The sequence below is a fragment of the Cebus imitator genome, unplaced genomic scaffold (assembly GCF_001604975.1).
Source record: "Cebus imitator isolate Cc_AM_T3 unplaced genomic scaffold, Cebus_imitator-1.0 Scaffold111, whole genome shotgun sequence".
NCBI classification, from domain to species: domain Eukaryota; kingdom Metazoa; phylum Chordata; class Mammalia; order Primates; family Cebidae; genus Cebus; species Cebus imitator.
The window spans coordinates 2,295,905-2,312,454 of NW_016107426.1; the positions used below are offsets into that span (position 1 = coordinate 2,295,905).

At 43.9% G+C, this 16,550-nt stretch overlaps 1 protein-coding gene across 8 annotated transcripts in view; it reads left to right on the top strand.

The window, feature by feature from the left end:
• The window catches only part of MAP3K13 (mitogen-activated protein kinase kinase kinase 13), a 186,953-nt gene extending 175,110 nt beyond the window's left edge, over window positions 1-11,843 (top strand). For all 8 annotated transcript variants that reach the window (XM_037741950.1, XM_037741951.1, XM_017538391.2 and 5 more), the window contains 4 exons: window positions 2,103-2,889; window positions 6,393-6,463; window positions 9,371-9,668; window positions 11,194-11,843. In XM_037741950.1, the coding sequence (XP_037597878.1) occupies window positions 2,103-2,889; window positions 6,393-6,463; window positions 9,371-9,668; window positions 11,194-11,295 (1,258 nt within the window). In that variant the 3' untranslated portion in view covers window positions 11,296-11,843. The remainder of the gene's footprint in view (window positions 1-2,102; window positions 2,890-6,392; window positions 6,464-9,370; window positions 9,669-11,193) is intronic.
• Window positions 11,844-16,550: the final 4,707 nt, after the last annotated feature.

Sequence of the window (16,550 nt, forward strand, 5' to 3'; positions counted from 1 at the left end):
AAAAAAAAAAAAAAAAAAAGTTTTGTAAGTGATTTTATCAGCCATTTAATTCATCCCTAAAAAACTGAGGGTCCTGGGAATGTATCCATGTCAATACAATCTTTTTCACACTATTAACTGAAGAAAAATGGATGCCTTTTAAAGGTATTTTAAGATTAGGAAACAGAAAGAAATGAGAAGGAGCCAAATCAGAACTGTAAGGTGGATGCATAATGATCTCCCACAGAAACTCTTGAAAAATTTCCTTTGTTTGATGAGATGAATGAGCAGGAGCATTGTCATGGTGGAGAAGGACTCTCTGGTGGAGGTTTCCTGGACTTTTTTCTGCTAATGCTTTGGCTAAGTTTCTAAAACACTCCCATAATAAGCAGATATTGTCATTCTTTGGCCCTCCAGAAAGTCAACAAGCAAAATGCTTTGAGCATCCCCAAAAAACTGCTGCCATGACCTTTGCTTTTTTTTTTTTATTTGTAGAGACAGGGTCTTGCTATGTTGCCCAGACTGGTCTCAAACTCCTGGCCTCAAGCAGTCCTCCTGTCTTCTGTCTTGGCCCCCAAAGGACTGGGAGTACAGGCATGAGCCTGTATCTGGCCGACCTTTACTTTTTTTTTTTTTTGAGATGGAGTTTCACTCTTGTCACCTAGGCTGGAGTGCAGTGGCCCAATCTCAGCTCACTGCAACCTCTGCCACCTGGGTTCAAGCGATCCTCCTGCCTCAGCCTCCCAAGTAGCCGGGATTACAGGTGCCCACCACCATGCCTGGCTAATTTTTGTATTTTTTGGAAAGATGAGGTTTCACCATGTTGGCCAGGCTAGTCTCAAACTCCTGACTTCAGGTGATCCACCCACCTTGGCCTCCCAAAGTGCTGGGATTATAGGTGTGAGCCACCGTTCCCAGCCAACCTTTACTCTTGATCAGTCTGCTTTGACTGGACCAGTTTCACCTCTTGGTAGCAATTACTTTAATTGTGCTTTGTCTTCAGGATCATACTGGTAGAGCTGTGTTTCATCTCCTATTACAATTTCACTTATTCAGAGAAATGTTTGAAGATCTTGATCCCAAGTGTTTAAAATTTCTATTGTGTACAAGTTCTGCTCGTGTACACAGCTGATCTGAATGCAACAGTTTTGGTTCCCATTGAGTGGAAAGTTTCAATCAGAATTGTGTAAGCTGAGCTAGATGAGATGTCTGTTGTGTTGCCTATTGTTTCTGCTGTTAATCTTCAGTTCTCGTCAATTAGCGCATGCATAAGATGAATTTTTTTCTCACAAATTGATGTGGTTGAGCTGCTCCTGTGGGCTTCATCTTCAACATCATCTCATCCCTCCCCCCGAACTTTTTTTTTTTTTTTTTTTTTTGGTGAGACAGAGTCTTGCTCTGTCACCAGGCTGGAGTGCAGTGGCACAATCTCATCTCATTGCAACCTCTGCCTCCTGGGTTCAAGCAATTCTCTTCCCTCAGCCTCCCAAGTAGCTGGGACTACACACACAAGCCACCATGCCCAGCTAATCTTTGTATTTTCCGTAGAGACAGGGTTTCGCCACGTTGGCCAAGATGGTCTTGATCTCTTGACCTCGTGATCCACCCGCCTCGGCCTCCCAAAGTGCTGAGATTACAGGAATGAGCCACTGTGCCTGGCCCATTTCTTCTTAAAGAAGTTATCCATTTGTAAACTGCTGATTTATTTGGGACATTGTCCCCATAAACTTCTCATAAAGCATCAGTGTTTTCACCATTCTTCCACTTAAGCTTTACCACAAATTTAATATTTGTTCCTCAACTGTAGCAGAATTCATGTTGCTCTGATGAGGCTCTTTTCCAAGCGATCTTTCTTAGTGCCTCAAACTAGATCGTGTTTACACGTTACCAACAAGTTGGTATGAGTTTGTTTCAGTGCAAAAAATTTTGAGATCCATGCATATTTTTTTCATAATATATGTTTTCCATGAACATTTCGAAGACCCCTCATATGTTATCTCCATTGAATAAATCCTGGTGACTGCTGATTCAAAGAGTCTGTGTATTTTACATTTTAGGATACACTTCCCCAAACTCAAATGTGTTTTCATATGTTTAAAACTAAACCTGTTCTTTTCTCCCAGACCAGACTTGTTGAGATCAGAAGGGATCCCCACTACAGAAGTGGCTCCCACAGCATCCCCTTTGTCCGGAAGTCCCAAAATGTCCACCTCTAGCAGCAAGAGCCGATATCGCAGCAAACCACGCCACCGCCGAGGGAATAGCAGAGGCAGCCATAGTGACTTTGCCTCAATCTTGAAAAACCAGCCAGCCCAGGAAAATTCACCCCATCCCTCTTACCTACACCAAGCTCAATCCCAGTACCCTTCTCTCCATCATCATAATGCACTGCAGCAGCAATACCAGCAGCCCCCTCCTGCCATGTCCCAGAGTCACCATCCCAGACTCAATATTCATGGACAGGACATTGCAGCCTGCGCCAACAACCTGAGGTATTTTGGCCCAGCAGCAGCCCTGCGGAGCCCACTCAGCAACCATGCCCAGAGACAGCTGCCTGGCTCGAGCCCTGACCTCATCTCCACAGCCATGGCTGCAGATTGTTGGAGAAGTTCGGAGCCCAACAAGGGCCAGACTGGTCCCTGGGGCTGTTGCCAGGCTGACCCTTATGACCCCTGCCTTCAGTGCAGACCAGAACAGTATGGATCCTTACACGTACCCTCTGCTGAGCCAGCGGGGAGGAGCCCTGACCTTTCCAAGTCACCAGCACACAATCCTCTCTTGGAAAATGCCCAGAGTTCTGAGAAAATGGAAGAAAAAGGATTCAGCAGTTGTAGGTCTGAGTCATCCCTCGGCACCACGCAGCTCATCACCCCTCCAGTGCTACCTCGAAAAACAAGGCCTCTGCAAAAGGTAAAGTGTAACGGCAAGAGTAGCCTGCATCACTGCCTTCAAAGAACGTCAGAGCCTGTCATGTTATACACGTTAGAAAGCATGTGTAAAAACCACACACTTCATAAAAGGGTAAGATAAAAGAAACATAAATAGAAACTTACTTTACTTTAAATTCGTTCTTTCCACACTACGTAAGTGATAAGCTACAGAATACACTTTAGGAACTACTGAACCAGAGGACTGAATCAAATGTATGCATAATAATTTACAAGTAGATAACTATATTGGGGATATGGGATGGGTGTGGTGGCTCAAGCCTATAATCCCAGCACTTTGAGGGACTGAGGCAGGTGGATCTCTTGAGGTCAGGAATTAAAGACCAGCCTGGCCAACATGGTAAAATTCCACCTCTATTTTAAAAAAATGCAAAAATTAGCCAGGTGTGTTGGCAGGCACCTGCAATCCCAGCTACTTGGCAGGCTGAGGCATGAGAATCGCTTGAACCTGGGTGGAGGTTGTAGTGAGCCGAGATCGCACCGTTGCTCTCCAGCCTGGGAGGCAGAGTGAGACTCCATCTCAAAAAAAAAAAGAGAGATAACTATATAGTAGGGATATGTAATCCAAATAGTTTGGAAACCACTGTCCTAGCAGTCTAGTCCTGAGGGATGTTGTAGAGTAAGTTTTAGTTGAAGAAGCACAGTATTCTCTTATTCCTCATGGAGATCCCTAGTGCACATGAACAAATCCTCCGCTTTGAGAAATCATGCAGTCAACCTGTTTAACCGAGCATTTCCCTCCCCTATTTGAACATACAGCCTTTTAAAATTAGCACCTATTAATCCCCCCCGGCACTACCTTTCTTCACAATTTACTTTGGAAAACATTGTCTTAATTTTTTTTTTTTTTTGAAACGGAGTCTTGCTCTGTCACCCAGGCTAGAGTGCAGTGGTGCCATCTTGGCTCACTGCAACCTCTGCCTCCCATTTTCAAGTGATTCTCCTGCCTCAGCCTCCCGAGTAGCTGGTACTACAGGCACGCACCACCGCACCCGGCTAATTTTTGTACTTTAAGTAGAGATAGGGTTTTACTATATGGGCCAGGTTGGTCTTGAACTCCTGACCTTGTGATCCACCAGCCTCGGCCTCCCAAAGTGCTGGGATTACACAGGCCACTGGGCCTGGCCCCACATTGCCTTAATTGACAAGTGTCGTGACCCAGACAGTTCTTAGTCATTGAAATCTGTTTCTCTTCTCCTTATCCACTGGCTGCCTCGGATTTGTCAGCTGGGAAGCAGACTACCAGAGCAGTTCACAGCATGGGCCTAGGAGCCAGACAGATCTCGCTTTAAAGCCAGGCTCTTCCACTTAGTACCTCTATGGACCTCAGTTTCCTTGTCTATAAAATGGGTCTAATACTGGACTCTGCCTCATTGTTTTATATGAAGATGACATGCATTCCTACATATAAAGCTTTTAGAACAGGGCCTGGAACATAGCACCTTTCCAAAAGTATTAGCTCTTCTTGCTATGGGTCAAAAAATAAGATTATGTATGAAAAGTGTTTACAACATGGTAGATACCCACCCAGTTCTAATTTTGGTTTCATCTCATCATCATTGTTCATCAGAAATTTAGCTGAAGGAATGAAAGGGTATAAAGTGTAGTGAGTATGTTTGGTCAACTAGGCATTGGGCAGAAAAGAAGCGGAAGCTGAGGGCTGTTGTCTGGGAACTGCATCCCCTCCGCCTACACTGCTGCTCCTGTGCTGACTAAGCATTCCCAGAGATTAAATTGTGTTTCGGGGGCTGGGCGCGGTGGCTCACGCCTGTAATCCCAGCACTTGGGGATGCCAAGGCGGGCAGATCACCTGAGGTCAGGAGTTCGAGACCAGCCTGCCAACAGGGTAAAACTCTGTCTCTACTAAAAATACAAAATAGCTGGGCATGGTGGGGTGTGCCTATAATTCCAGCTACTCAGGAGGCTGAGGCAGGAGAATCACTTGAACCCAGGAGGTGGAGTTTGCAGTGGAGAACACACCACTGCACTCCAGCCTGGGCAACAGAGCAACACTCTGTCTCAAAAACTAATAAATAAATAAATAATAATTGTGTTTCAGCTGGTGCAGTTGATTTGGGCCAATCCATTCTCTGCTCCTTCAACTCCAATGGCCAGTAACTTGTATTTTTTGGTAACTTCTTTATTAAGATATAATTTGCATACCATACAGTCCTTCCTTTTAAAGTGTAGAGTTCAATGCTTTTTTCCATGGGGTTGTGTAATTATCACCACGACCAATTTTACAACACTTTTATCACCCCAAAAACCCCACACCCTTTAGCAGTCACCTCATCCCCCAGGCTCCTTCAAATAACATGTATCTTTGAACCTTTCTCATGCCATTTTGAGACCATCTATGGGTCTTTAGCCTACAGAACACATGCCTTGTACTTCTGGCCTCGTTAGAACCTCACTCCCACAGAGCAGCTCAACCTCTCTTCACCAAAGCCTAGTCCCGCAGGCACTCCCAGGGGAAACTACTCATCTCAGCAGTCAGGACAACTTCCTCTCTGTCTTTCCCATTTAAAAAAAGTATATCAGAATACAAAGCAGTAAGAGTCTTGATATTTTAGAACTGACTTTTAAAAAGGAAAATTATTCTCAGTATCTGGTATGACTCCTTGGACCCAATTACCCACCTCACAAGTGACTAGGTAATCCAGCATATCATTATGCTGTGGCTAAGGACAGTTGATCTTAAGTGTGGCTGCTCTTCTGCCCTTGGTTTGAGATGAGTTCTCTGAAAGATCACCTAGGCAGGACACTTAACCCACCTTCCAGATCAACCACAGAGCCCGAGCAATCACAGGGCCCCAGATGTCCCAGCCAGAGCTCCCTCATTGCTGCCAACATGCTGGCTCAATAAAAATGCATTAAGTACTTTCTTTTAATTGGCAAACAATAATTATATATATTTACAGGGATAACACCAATTTTGTATGCAGTATTGTATTAATGGAGCGAGGCATACAGTACAAACAGGATATAGTCTGACCCTCAAAAATGTCTATCTCTAACTACGTAATATTAGTTAAAAAGTGATTGGTATATGAAAAGGGGAAAAGCAATTGTTGGGCTTTGAAGATTTGAAAGCTCACTTCTATGACAGAGCCGGAACCACCCGTGACAATGGCTACAAGAGACTGCTCCCAAATCCAAGACCTCCTCTCCAACTTCCCTCCCCGTCACTCACCTCTGGACACTTTAATGGAGCCATCACCTCCCTGAGGACACAGATAAAGTTTTACTCCCTTCTACGCGTCTTTCAGCATCTAACACAGGCCCGCCGTTGTGGGTACCCTGGAAAAGTTGCTAAATGAGGACATACATGTTTACAGATGACATTCAGCAAGCTACTACTAAATGCCTTTTGACGATAATTACATTTTTTACAGGTAGTGGGGATGGGGTGAGAGAGAGAGACACTAAAATAAATAAAACTCTTTTTTTTCTTGTTCTCCTCAGAGTGGAGATGACTCCTCAGAAGAGGAAGAAGGGGAAGTGGACAGTGAAGTTGAATTTCCACGAAGACAGAGGTAAAACCAACAAATGCACACGATGGCTTTTAGTGGAGTGGGGAAAAACCCTAAGTTTGCCACACCTGCTCTTCAACCACAGGTCATTCCCTGACAGCCACCGTACGGGGAACTTTGAACTCCCTGTGTTCATGTTTCCCTGTTGCCACCTTTTGGCAGTTGTCCGTGCACAGCAGATCCTAGTTCATCAGCATTTATTTTACAGCAACCTCATGATGAGGAGCTCATAGATTCGAGGTTACAACTGAGAATACAGTGGGCCATTTGTGACAGATGGCCATGCTGTTTTACGGGTAATTGTATTGGTTTCTGGTGTGCCTCCTGTGTTAGTCTGCTCGGGCTTCTGTAACACAAACTGGATGCTTAAACAACAGAAATTTATTTCTCACAATTCTGGAGCTGGGGAAGTTCAAGATCAAGGTTCTAGCTTACTTAGTCCCCGATGAAGGCTCTCATCCTGGCTTGCAGACAGCCACCTTCTTGCCATTTCCCCACATGGCAGAGAGACATCTTCCTCCTTTTAAAAGGTCACAGTCTTATTGGATTAGGCCCCCACTCTTATGACCTCGTTTAACATTAATTACCTCCTAAAGACTCTATCTAGAGGGTCTATCTAGATACAGTTAGATTGGAGGTTAGAGCTTCAACTGATGGATTTGGGAGGAAGACAATTCAGTCCATAGCATTCCCTATGCCTTAGATTTTATACCTCAAGTTAAACGTGATTAGATAAGTTGAGTCCACCTTCAACCCAGCCTTAGAAATAGCTTCTTGCTTAGATAACGATAATAATATTCCTGGTAGGAGTAAATAAGGGCCATTTCCCTCACTTCTAGAATAAAAGCCCCTAATGTAGAGGAGAAGATAGTTTCCCTACAGGAGGTCTTTTCTGCCAATAGACGTTCTGTTCTTGAAGAGTAATGCTCCAAGAGTCTCCCCAGGAAGGTATGTGTATCTGCCCCAAAACAGGAATTCCCTACAAACCAAAGGATTCCTGGCCCTTTGACAAATTATATTCTGGATCCCCACATTATGCACAAAATTGAAATCTGTTCTCATTCTCTGCTATTCCTGGGCTCTTGGTGGCCTCTTCTTATATATCTCTGATGTGCCCCACTGACCACCCCCCCCACCAACTCTCACCCCATCACCTGGCCTGGGCATCAGCCTGGCCTAGGCCATATGGCATAAAATCTCTTTGTACTAGGCTGGGACCTGTGGCTCATGCCTGTAATCCCAGCACTTTGGGAGGCTGAGGCAGGTGGATCACCTGAGGTCAGGAGTTCAAGACCAGCCTGGCCAACATGGCAAAATCCTGTCTCTACTAAAAATATAAAAATTAGCTGGGCATGGTAGCATGTGCCTGTAATCCCAGCTACTCGGAAGGCTGAGGCAGGAGAATTGCTTGAGCCAGGGAGGCAGAGGTTGCAGTGAGCCGAATAGTGCCACTGCACTCCAGCCTGGGCAATAAAAGTGAGACTCTGTCACACACACACACACACAAAAAAAAAAAAAAAAAAAAAAAAAAAATATTTTAAAAAAAAAAAAAAAAAAAAAAAAAAAAAAAAAAAAAAAAAAAAAAAAAAAAAAAAAAAAAAAGGTCTTTGTACTAAGAAATACAGAAAGATCAGACACTGGCAAAAGAAAAAGACAGTCTTTATTTGTTTTGTTATATATTTTTTAAAACCATTGTAAGCTAATATTCTTATTTACTAAGCTGCTTGTAAACAATGGGAAGGAACTGAGGAACTTTTGTAAATTATCTCCCCAGAAGCTTTGGCTCATCAGAGCTAAACCTAGATGTTAACTGGCATGAGGTCCTAACTGCCTGGGCAGTACCCACAGCTGCAGAGTGAATGTTCCTTCCAAGCTCATTTCTGTTGGAGATTGGTCAACGGGGGTAGTGAAGGCACTTGGGCCTCCAGGGCCACCATGCCCAATGGACACTGGGCTCTGGGAAGTGAAGCTGGGGTGGATTGACGGGGAAGTGAGGGATGGGAGTTAGAGAAGGACACTGATCAAAGTGTGTGTAGACCCAGCCCAAACCTCAGCTCTGCCTTTTCTGATGAAGTGGCCTTAAACAGGTCACTGCCCTTCTCTGGCTCCAGTTTTCTCATGTGGGAAATGGATTAGTCCAGAGACTCTGCAAAGTCTTTTTCACCTGTGAGACTCTATAACTCTCTAAATAAGGGGCATAATTTCAATTTGGACATTTCCATACTATGCATACCTGTACATAATGTGATTAGACAAGCTGATTGTTTTCAGACCATTCATAGCCATCAGCTTGGAGCATAGTGTTTAGTCACATAAATATATAAACCAAATTAAAGGGGAAATTAAAATTTCCTCCTTGTGTTAGTCACCTCAGGTTGCCATAACAGAACACTCCAAATTGGATGGCTTAAACAACAAGAATTTATTTCTCATGTTCTGGAGCTGGGGAAGTCCATGATCAAGGTGTCAGCAGATTCCGTTTCTGGTGAGGGCTCTCTTCCTGGCTTGCAGACAGCCACCTTCTGCTTCCTCACCTGGTCTTTGCTCCGCATATGCACGCTGAAAGAGTGAGGAATGGAGATAATCACTTCCTCTTCTTATAATCCCACCAATCCTATCTGATTAGGACCCCACCCTTATGACTTCATTTAACTTTGTTTACCTCCTAAAAGCCCTATCTCCACATACAGTTGCACTGGGTATTAGGGCTTCAACATGGAATTTCATGGGAGATAAAAATTCAGTCCATTGTTTTAGCGTTAAAAGTTCAATAGTTTCTACCTATCTTTTTAGGCCGCTTCAATGGCAGGAAAAAAACCTAGATGATCTCTACCAAAACTACAAGTGGCAGATAAGGAAAGGAAAGTAGTCATTCCTGTGATTAAGTTCTCCTGGTTCTTCTGGTTCTAGGCCCCATCGCTGTATCAGCAGCTGCCAGTCATATTCAACCTTTAGCTCTGAGAATTTCTCTGTGTCTGATGGAGAGGAGGGAAATACCAGTGACCACTCAAACAGTCCTGATGAGTTAGCTGATAAACTTGAAGACCGCTTGGCGGAGAAGCTAGACGACCTGCTGTCCCAGACGCCGGAGATTCCCATTGACATATCCTCACACTCAGATGGGCTCTCGGACAAGGAGTGTGCCGTGCGCCGTGTGAAGACTCAGATGTCTCTGGGCAAGCTGTGTGTGGAGGAACGTGGCTATGAGGTGGGGGCTTCTCCCTTCTCCTCCATCACTATTTCCTTTTTTGCTCTTTGGGGTTCAAGTCTCCAGAGCCTTTACAATTTTCATTTAGTAATAAGATACAACGACCTTGTGTTAGTCTGTTCCCACAATGCTGTAAGGAACTAGCTGAGACTGGGTAATTCATGAAGAAAAGAGGTTTAATTGACTCACAGTTCCACAGGCCGTACAGGAAGCATGGCTGGGAGGCCTCAGGAAGCACAGTCATGGTAAAAGGTGAAGTCATGGTTAGATGTGAAGCAAGCATGTCTTCACATGGCAGCAGGAGAGAGAGAAAGCGAAGGGGGAAGTGCCTCCCACCTTGAAACCGTCAGATCTCATGAGAGCTCACTCGCTATCATGAGAATAGCAAGGGGAAAATCTGCCCCCATGATCCAGTGACCTCCCACCAGGTGCCTTCCTCAACACTGGGAATTATAATTCAACATAAGAGTTGGGTAGGGTCACAGAGCCAAGCCATATCAAGCCTCCAAAAAGTAAGTAGAAGTACAGAGATCAACAGAGCTCCCAGAAAGGAGGGCAGTTTCTCTCAAATGACACACACACATTGAACTGCTCAGGAAACCTTCGTGTCAAGATTTAACTCAAAAATCACCTCTTCCCCCTCCCAACTCCCAACATAGTTAAAGGTCTGGGGTTAGGTCAGGTGTGGTAGATTACGCCTGTAATCCCGGCACTTGGGGAGGCTGGGGCAGGAAGATCACTCTAGGGTCAGGAATTTAAGATCAGTCTGGGCAACATAGCAAGACCTCACTTCTACAAAAAAATTTTTATTAGCTGAGTGCAATGATACATCCCTGCAGTCCTAGCTACTGGGGAGGCTGAGGCAGGAAGATCTCTTGAGCCCAGGAGTTTCAGGCTGCAGTGAGCTATGATCAAACCACTGCACCCTAGCCTGGGCAACAGTGAGACCCTGCCTCTGAAAAAAAAAAAATTTTTTTTTAAGGTCTGAACCTTCCCTCTCCAGATCCTGACTCTTCCCTGGATGGTACCATTATAGCACAGATAGCACTTTCACATTCAGTACTGCCTTTGCAGAGGCAGGCTAGCATAGTGGCTGTAGGTGTGTACCCTGGAATCCAACTGCCTGAATGCAAATCATAGCATTCCACTTACTGTGGGACGCTGGGCAAGCCACTTAACCTCTCTGTAAAATGGGGATAATAACAGCGTCTGTCTCATAGGGTTATCATGAGGACTAAATGGATTGACGGATGTGTTAATACAGTACTTACGACAGTGCCTGGGGCGCAGTAAGCACTGTATAAGTGGTGGTGTGGTGGGCCCTGCTGTTACTGTCATAGCCATCATCACCATCATCTTCATGCGTCTTCTTTCTCCATAAGCCCCACAAGGACAGGACCTGGTCTCATTTATCTCTATAGCCCTCTTACCAAGCGCAGTGCCTGCTGGGTGGGAGGTGTTTGATATCTATTTACGGGGTGATTCTAGAAATGAATTAAGGTTTTATTTTGTCTTGCCTCTGCAGAATCCTTTGCAGTTTGAAGAACTGGACTGTGACTCTTCAGATGGGGAGTGTTCTGATGCCACAGTTAGGACCAATAAACACTACAGCTCTGCTACCTGGTGATGAAGGAACACGCATCCTGAAGGTCTCGTGACCACACTGGCATTTCACATCCACCCCACCCTCAGACCTGTCCCACTCTCTCCCAGCATTTTGTCTGGGAACAGAGACTGCCCCACCTTCACCACCCCTAGAAATGAGCTGCAATAACAGGAACATGAGACTTGGCAAATCTCTGGAAAATAATATCCAAATGAAATTGAGTCTCACTGAACATTTCAATCAAGAATGGCAGGGATCTATTTTATTGAATATTCTAGCTACTGTAACATTGATATTTATTTTTGTTTGACATTTTAACACTTTGTACTGTAAAGAGTGAACTATATATGAGATAGAGAGAGATACAATAATTTCTTGCAGAAAAAAAAAGAGATAAAAGAAAGAAAAAGAAAAGAACAGGAACAAAAGAAATAAGTGGAATTTAGGAGCAACATCCTTGGGAATTTGTGGGGCCGGGAGGTGTTACTGCTGCTTGAACAGGGGACCAGGTCTTTTGGCCACAAATGACTGAAGAAGAGCCAGAGCAAGACATTGAACATTTTAGAACACAGAGCAGCGAAAGAAAAGCAATTCCAGGCAGCTTGGGAACAGACCATATTCGCCACAACCAGCTTGTCCAGGTGGGTTATGGAAATGACCTAGAAAAGTCTGGTGACCTGATACTCGCACCCAAGGTCTTCAAGGGCGTGTGCTTCTCCTGGAAGGGAAAAACAAACAGACCTGTACCTGTGGAAGCTGGTTTCATTTTTAGATGTTTAAGCAGCAGTTGGTAGTGAGGTTTACAGATAGTGTCAAATCTTGTTTTTGGCAAATACATCCCTATTTAGTGCTGTCACTGTCACTGCCTTGGAAAATGTGCTACCTTGACCCAATGTGTTGATCCTTCATCCTCAGGTGCCATTGCCTTGTAGCTTACCTCCTTGCTGCCTGCTGACCACTTCCTGCGGAACAGAGGTTGGGGGGCCGTAGTGAGGAGGAGAAAAGGGTAAGAGAGGAAGAACATCTCCAACAGTGTTAGGAAACCCCATTCTCAGGACGACTCAGTTCAGCTACATGGAGAAGATGGAATCGTCCCTCTCTGGAACCAGGTTGCTTGTCCACTTGAGTCATATTGATTCAAGCAGGAGAGCAGACTTTGAAGGTAGCTGGGATGTGTGTGTGTCCACCCAGTGTCCAAGCCCAAACCACCCCTTTGTTTTTATTCACTAACTCATTCTATCTTAGAAGTTTTCGTTGGTTTGTTTTTTTGTTGCTGCTGCTGCTGTTGTTTTGAGACAGAGTTTAGCTCTTTTTGCCCAGGCTAGAGTGCAATGGCACGATCTCAGCTCACTGCAGCCTCCACCTCCCGGGTTCAAGCAAGTCTCCTGCCTAGCCTCCCGAGTTGCTGGGACTACAGGCGCCTGCCACCACGCCTGGCTAATTTTTGAATTTTTAGTAGAGATGGAATTTCACCGTGTTGGCCAGGCTTGTCTCAAACTCCTGACCTCAGGTGATCCACCTGCCTTGGCCTCCCAAAGTGCTGGGATTACAGCGCCCGGCCACAGCGCCTGGCCTATCTTAGAAGTCTTAATGACTGGCTACCACTGTCAGAATAAAGGCAAAAACAAGCAACTTGCAAAAGGCAACTCCTCGCCCAGCACAGTAGCATTTTTGTTCAATAAATAACTGGATTTGAACATTTGTGGAAAGAACAAGTGATGCTGAGCAAGGATAGGAAAGATTTTTACATCACCAAAAGCATGAGGTCCTGCCTGTCTCCGGGGCAGTGGGCTCTGAAAAGCATTCCAAGGTGCTTCATGGTGCCTTGGCCTTAAGGAAATTTTTATTTAGAATTTTATGTACAAATAGATGTTGACCTAGTACCTGTCCCTGTCTCCAAGATAGATTACTGTCAAACAACCTCTCTAGATTCGCTAGACTCTTCGACATTGCATCATGTTGAATCTTAGGAAATACTTGCACAGACAGCTGTTAAACCATTTCCAATGCACATGAAAATGTTGCCCCTCCTCTGGGTTTCACTGACTGTATCAGCCAAAAATGAAAGGCAGGAGGGAATTTAGAGTTCCTTTTGCTTGTTTGAGCCCTCCATTTGTTTACACTTTATATTGATACATTGATTTAAAATGTATTATCTATAATTTATAGCTCTTAGGTAGGATGAAGGAAAATGTTTAATTTATACAGAGGACAGTATTGTTTGCATTAAATTATTCCATTTTGTAAAAATTCTGTAGCTGGACTACACGAACGACCTTAAGTTATGGCATTATTATCCTTGTTATTTTATTTTATAATATCCTCATTCTCATTTTCTGTCGATCAGAAGGTGTGATTTATGATGTAGCACAATGATTGTGTTTATTGCTAACCAGGAATGATTACGGATTTTATTATTTTAATGAAGGAATGAAAATGGAACTGCCATTTGGGAGCTCCCTGGTATTGATCTTAGCTGTGTTCCCTAATTTTCTGTGTACAACAATCATCTGAGGATGCATGTTCTGCCCTGAAGCCCAATGGATACATTGTGATGTTGACTTAATCATGCAAGCTCCTGCGTGGGCCCATGGCCCCCAGGATGTCAAATAGTGGATGGACATATAGTTCAAAAGCTGTAAACTTTCTCAAGTTTCTTAGGAAATAAAATCATGGGACTATATTAGAAATTAAAAGAGAATTATTTAATGCCCTGAGAGGAACAGAAGTAGAGGGCTGATGGATTCTTTTCAAGAACTGACAACGTAGTTAGCAGTCTCCTTCCTGCCAGGCCCCTTTATCCTCCTAGTTGGGAGTAGCAGGGAGACTAAAAAATGAAATGGTATACAGTAGTCCCCTCTTGTCCACAGCCTCACCTTTCATGGTTTCAGTTATGCTCTACTGCAGTCCAAAAATATTTGATGGAAAATTCCAGAAATAATTCCTATGTTTTAAATTGCACGCCAGTCTGAGGAGCTGATGAGATCTTGCCCCTTCCTCCCCTGGATGTGATCCTCACGTTCATGCTGCCCATCCATTAGTCACTCGGCAGCAGTCTCCGTTTTCAGATCGACTGTCTCGGTATCACAGTGCTTATGTTCAGTACCCTTATTTAATTACGAATAGCCCCCAAGGGGAAGAATGCTGCGCCTAATTTACAAATTAAATTTTATCACAGATACGTAGGTATAGAAAAAAAAGCAGTATATATAGGGTTTGGTACTATCAGTTTTTAGGCATCCACTGGGGGTCTTGGAACATATCCCCCACAGATAAGGGAGGACTACTGTATATACGTGTAGGGTATGACAGAAAACGCCAACTGTGATGTCATCCTAGAACAAGACTAACGAGCTTTAAGAAGGAGGCTTGGTCACTTAGAGGACCAACGACTGGAAAAATATCTTGAAAGGCCATATTTTCCATCCTCTGACTTCAGATCACACCGTACTGTAAATCTCTCATTCATTATTCCTTGGAACAGAGATGCTACAACTCTATGTCTTCTTTCTGCTTTCTGTCCAACATAAAACACTGACACTTTTATACAATTCCTGCCCACCTTTGGTGGCAACAGAGAAACATGAGGGTCAGCTTCTACGTTACATCTTTTGGTGATGGTCTTCCTAGAAAACCTACACCGATACCTCATAATTTTGATCAGTTTTTTTGAATTCTCTTCTTGATTATCTGTTACGCCATTGTCATACACCTTATCTGGATTAACTGTTATGAGTATGTTAGGGTAGCAGGTAGCGGCTGAATATCAGTCATTCATTGTATAGTCAAGAGTTGAATAAAGTCCATATTGAACACACTTTGATGAGTAGAATTGACTAGAGGTTTCAGAGAACAATGATATCTTTAGTGGAGGTTAAAAAGGGAAATACTAGTCCTTTGCTGCCCACCTTGTGATAACCGGGAAAATCTTGATGTATGTTTCTCGGAGAACAACTCCACAGTCATCTGAAGAGTGTTGAATCAAGAGCTCAGGGAGGTTATGGGCTATTCTTCAGTCCTGACAAGTGTGTTACAACAGTGCTTCCAGGAACTTCATAAGCCTATGGCTTCAAGCTGCTTCACTGATGGAAAGTTTAAGCATCTTGGGATGAATGTGCATGTACAGTTAACATCTGTTTTTGACTGACGACTGCAAGATGATGACAATTTAGGTTGCAGATGAGCATTTGGTTTTGATTTCCATCTATTTCTAGATCATGTCCTCTGGGTAACAATTCCTCTTAAAATTGCTTTGCAGAGGGACAGAGAAGCCTGCATCTACTTTGAAATTATAATGGACCTTACCGCCACTTAAGTTTAGACTTGTTTGCAAGATGGTGGGGGACGCCTACTTAGAAAGATGAGATGCTAGTTCTATTGTAAGCTAGCATCTTCATCTAGCTAGTTCAAGTTAAGATACTGTACTTTAAAATGTGGGCGTCAACAAATCAATCCTTTTAGAATTAAAGAGATTTTGAGTAGGATTTAGTAAGTACTGGACATCTACCGTAGAGCTTCGTCATGCTAAATTATTCCCCTCTCCTTGTCTAAGTAATAGATGTGCTGGTTTGGGGTTTTCCTGGCGCCAACCCAGACTTTTTTTTGAGGCAGGATCTCACTCTATCACCAGGTTGGAATGCAGTGGGATGATCATGGCTCACCTCAGCCTCCTGAGTAGCTGGGAGCACAGATGTGTGCCACCATGCCCAGTTTTTTGGTTTGTTTTTTTTTCTGTAGAGATGGGAGTTTCCCTATGTTGCCCAGGCTGGTCTCGAACTCTGGGTTCTAGCAATCCTCTTGCTCTGGCCTCCCAATGTGCTGGAATTACAAATGTGAGCCAACACCCAGCCTCCATTTTAAATGCCCTCTGCCACTGTGTCGTATTGGCATCCTTTAAGAATAAATCATCCTTTTGATCAGATGATGTACTCTTTTTTTCTTCAATGTCCTTGTGTCTAAATGGTTTTTTTTCCCTTTTCTTAAAGCAGTCCCACTTGAACTTCCTGGAACTGAATTCTCCAGAACATAATATTTATAATCCATAGAATTCCTGCCCTACTTTGCAGTAGTGTATGCTGTTTTGTTTTCCCACTGAGCCAGAAACCAAAACATGACACTACCACTTACCATCATCTACCACCTCCAAGACCAACATTATGTATTGAGTACCATGTTTCCTCCTGAGCCTAGACACAGCCTCAGAACCTCTCAACATGTCACTTGGAGCAACAATTGCCACTTGATTGATTGGAATTGCCGTTTGAGCTTGAGTTAGT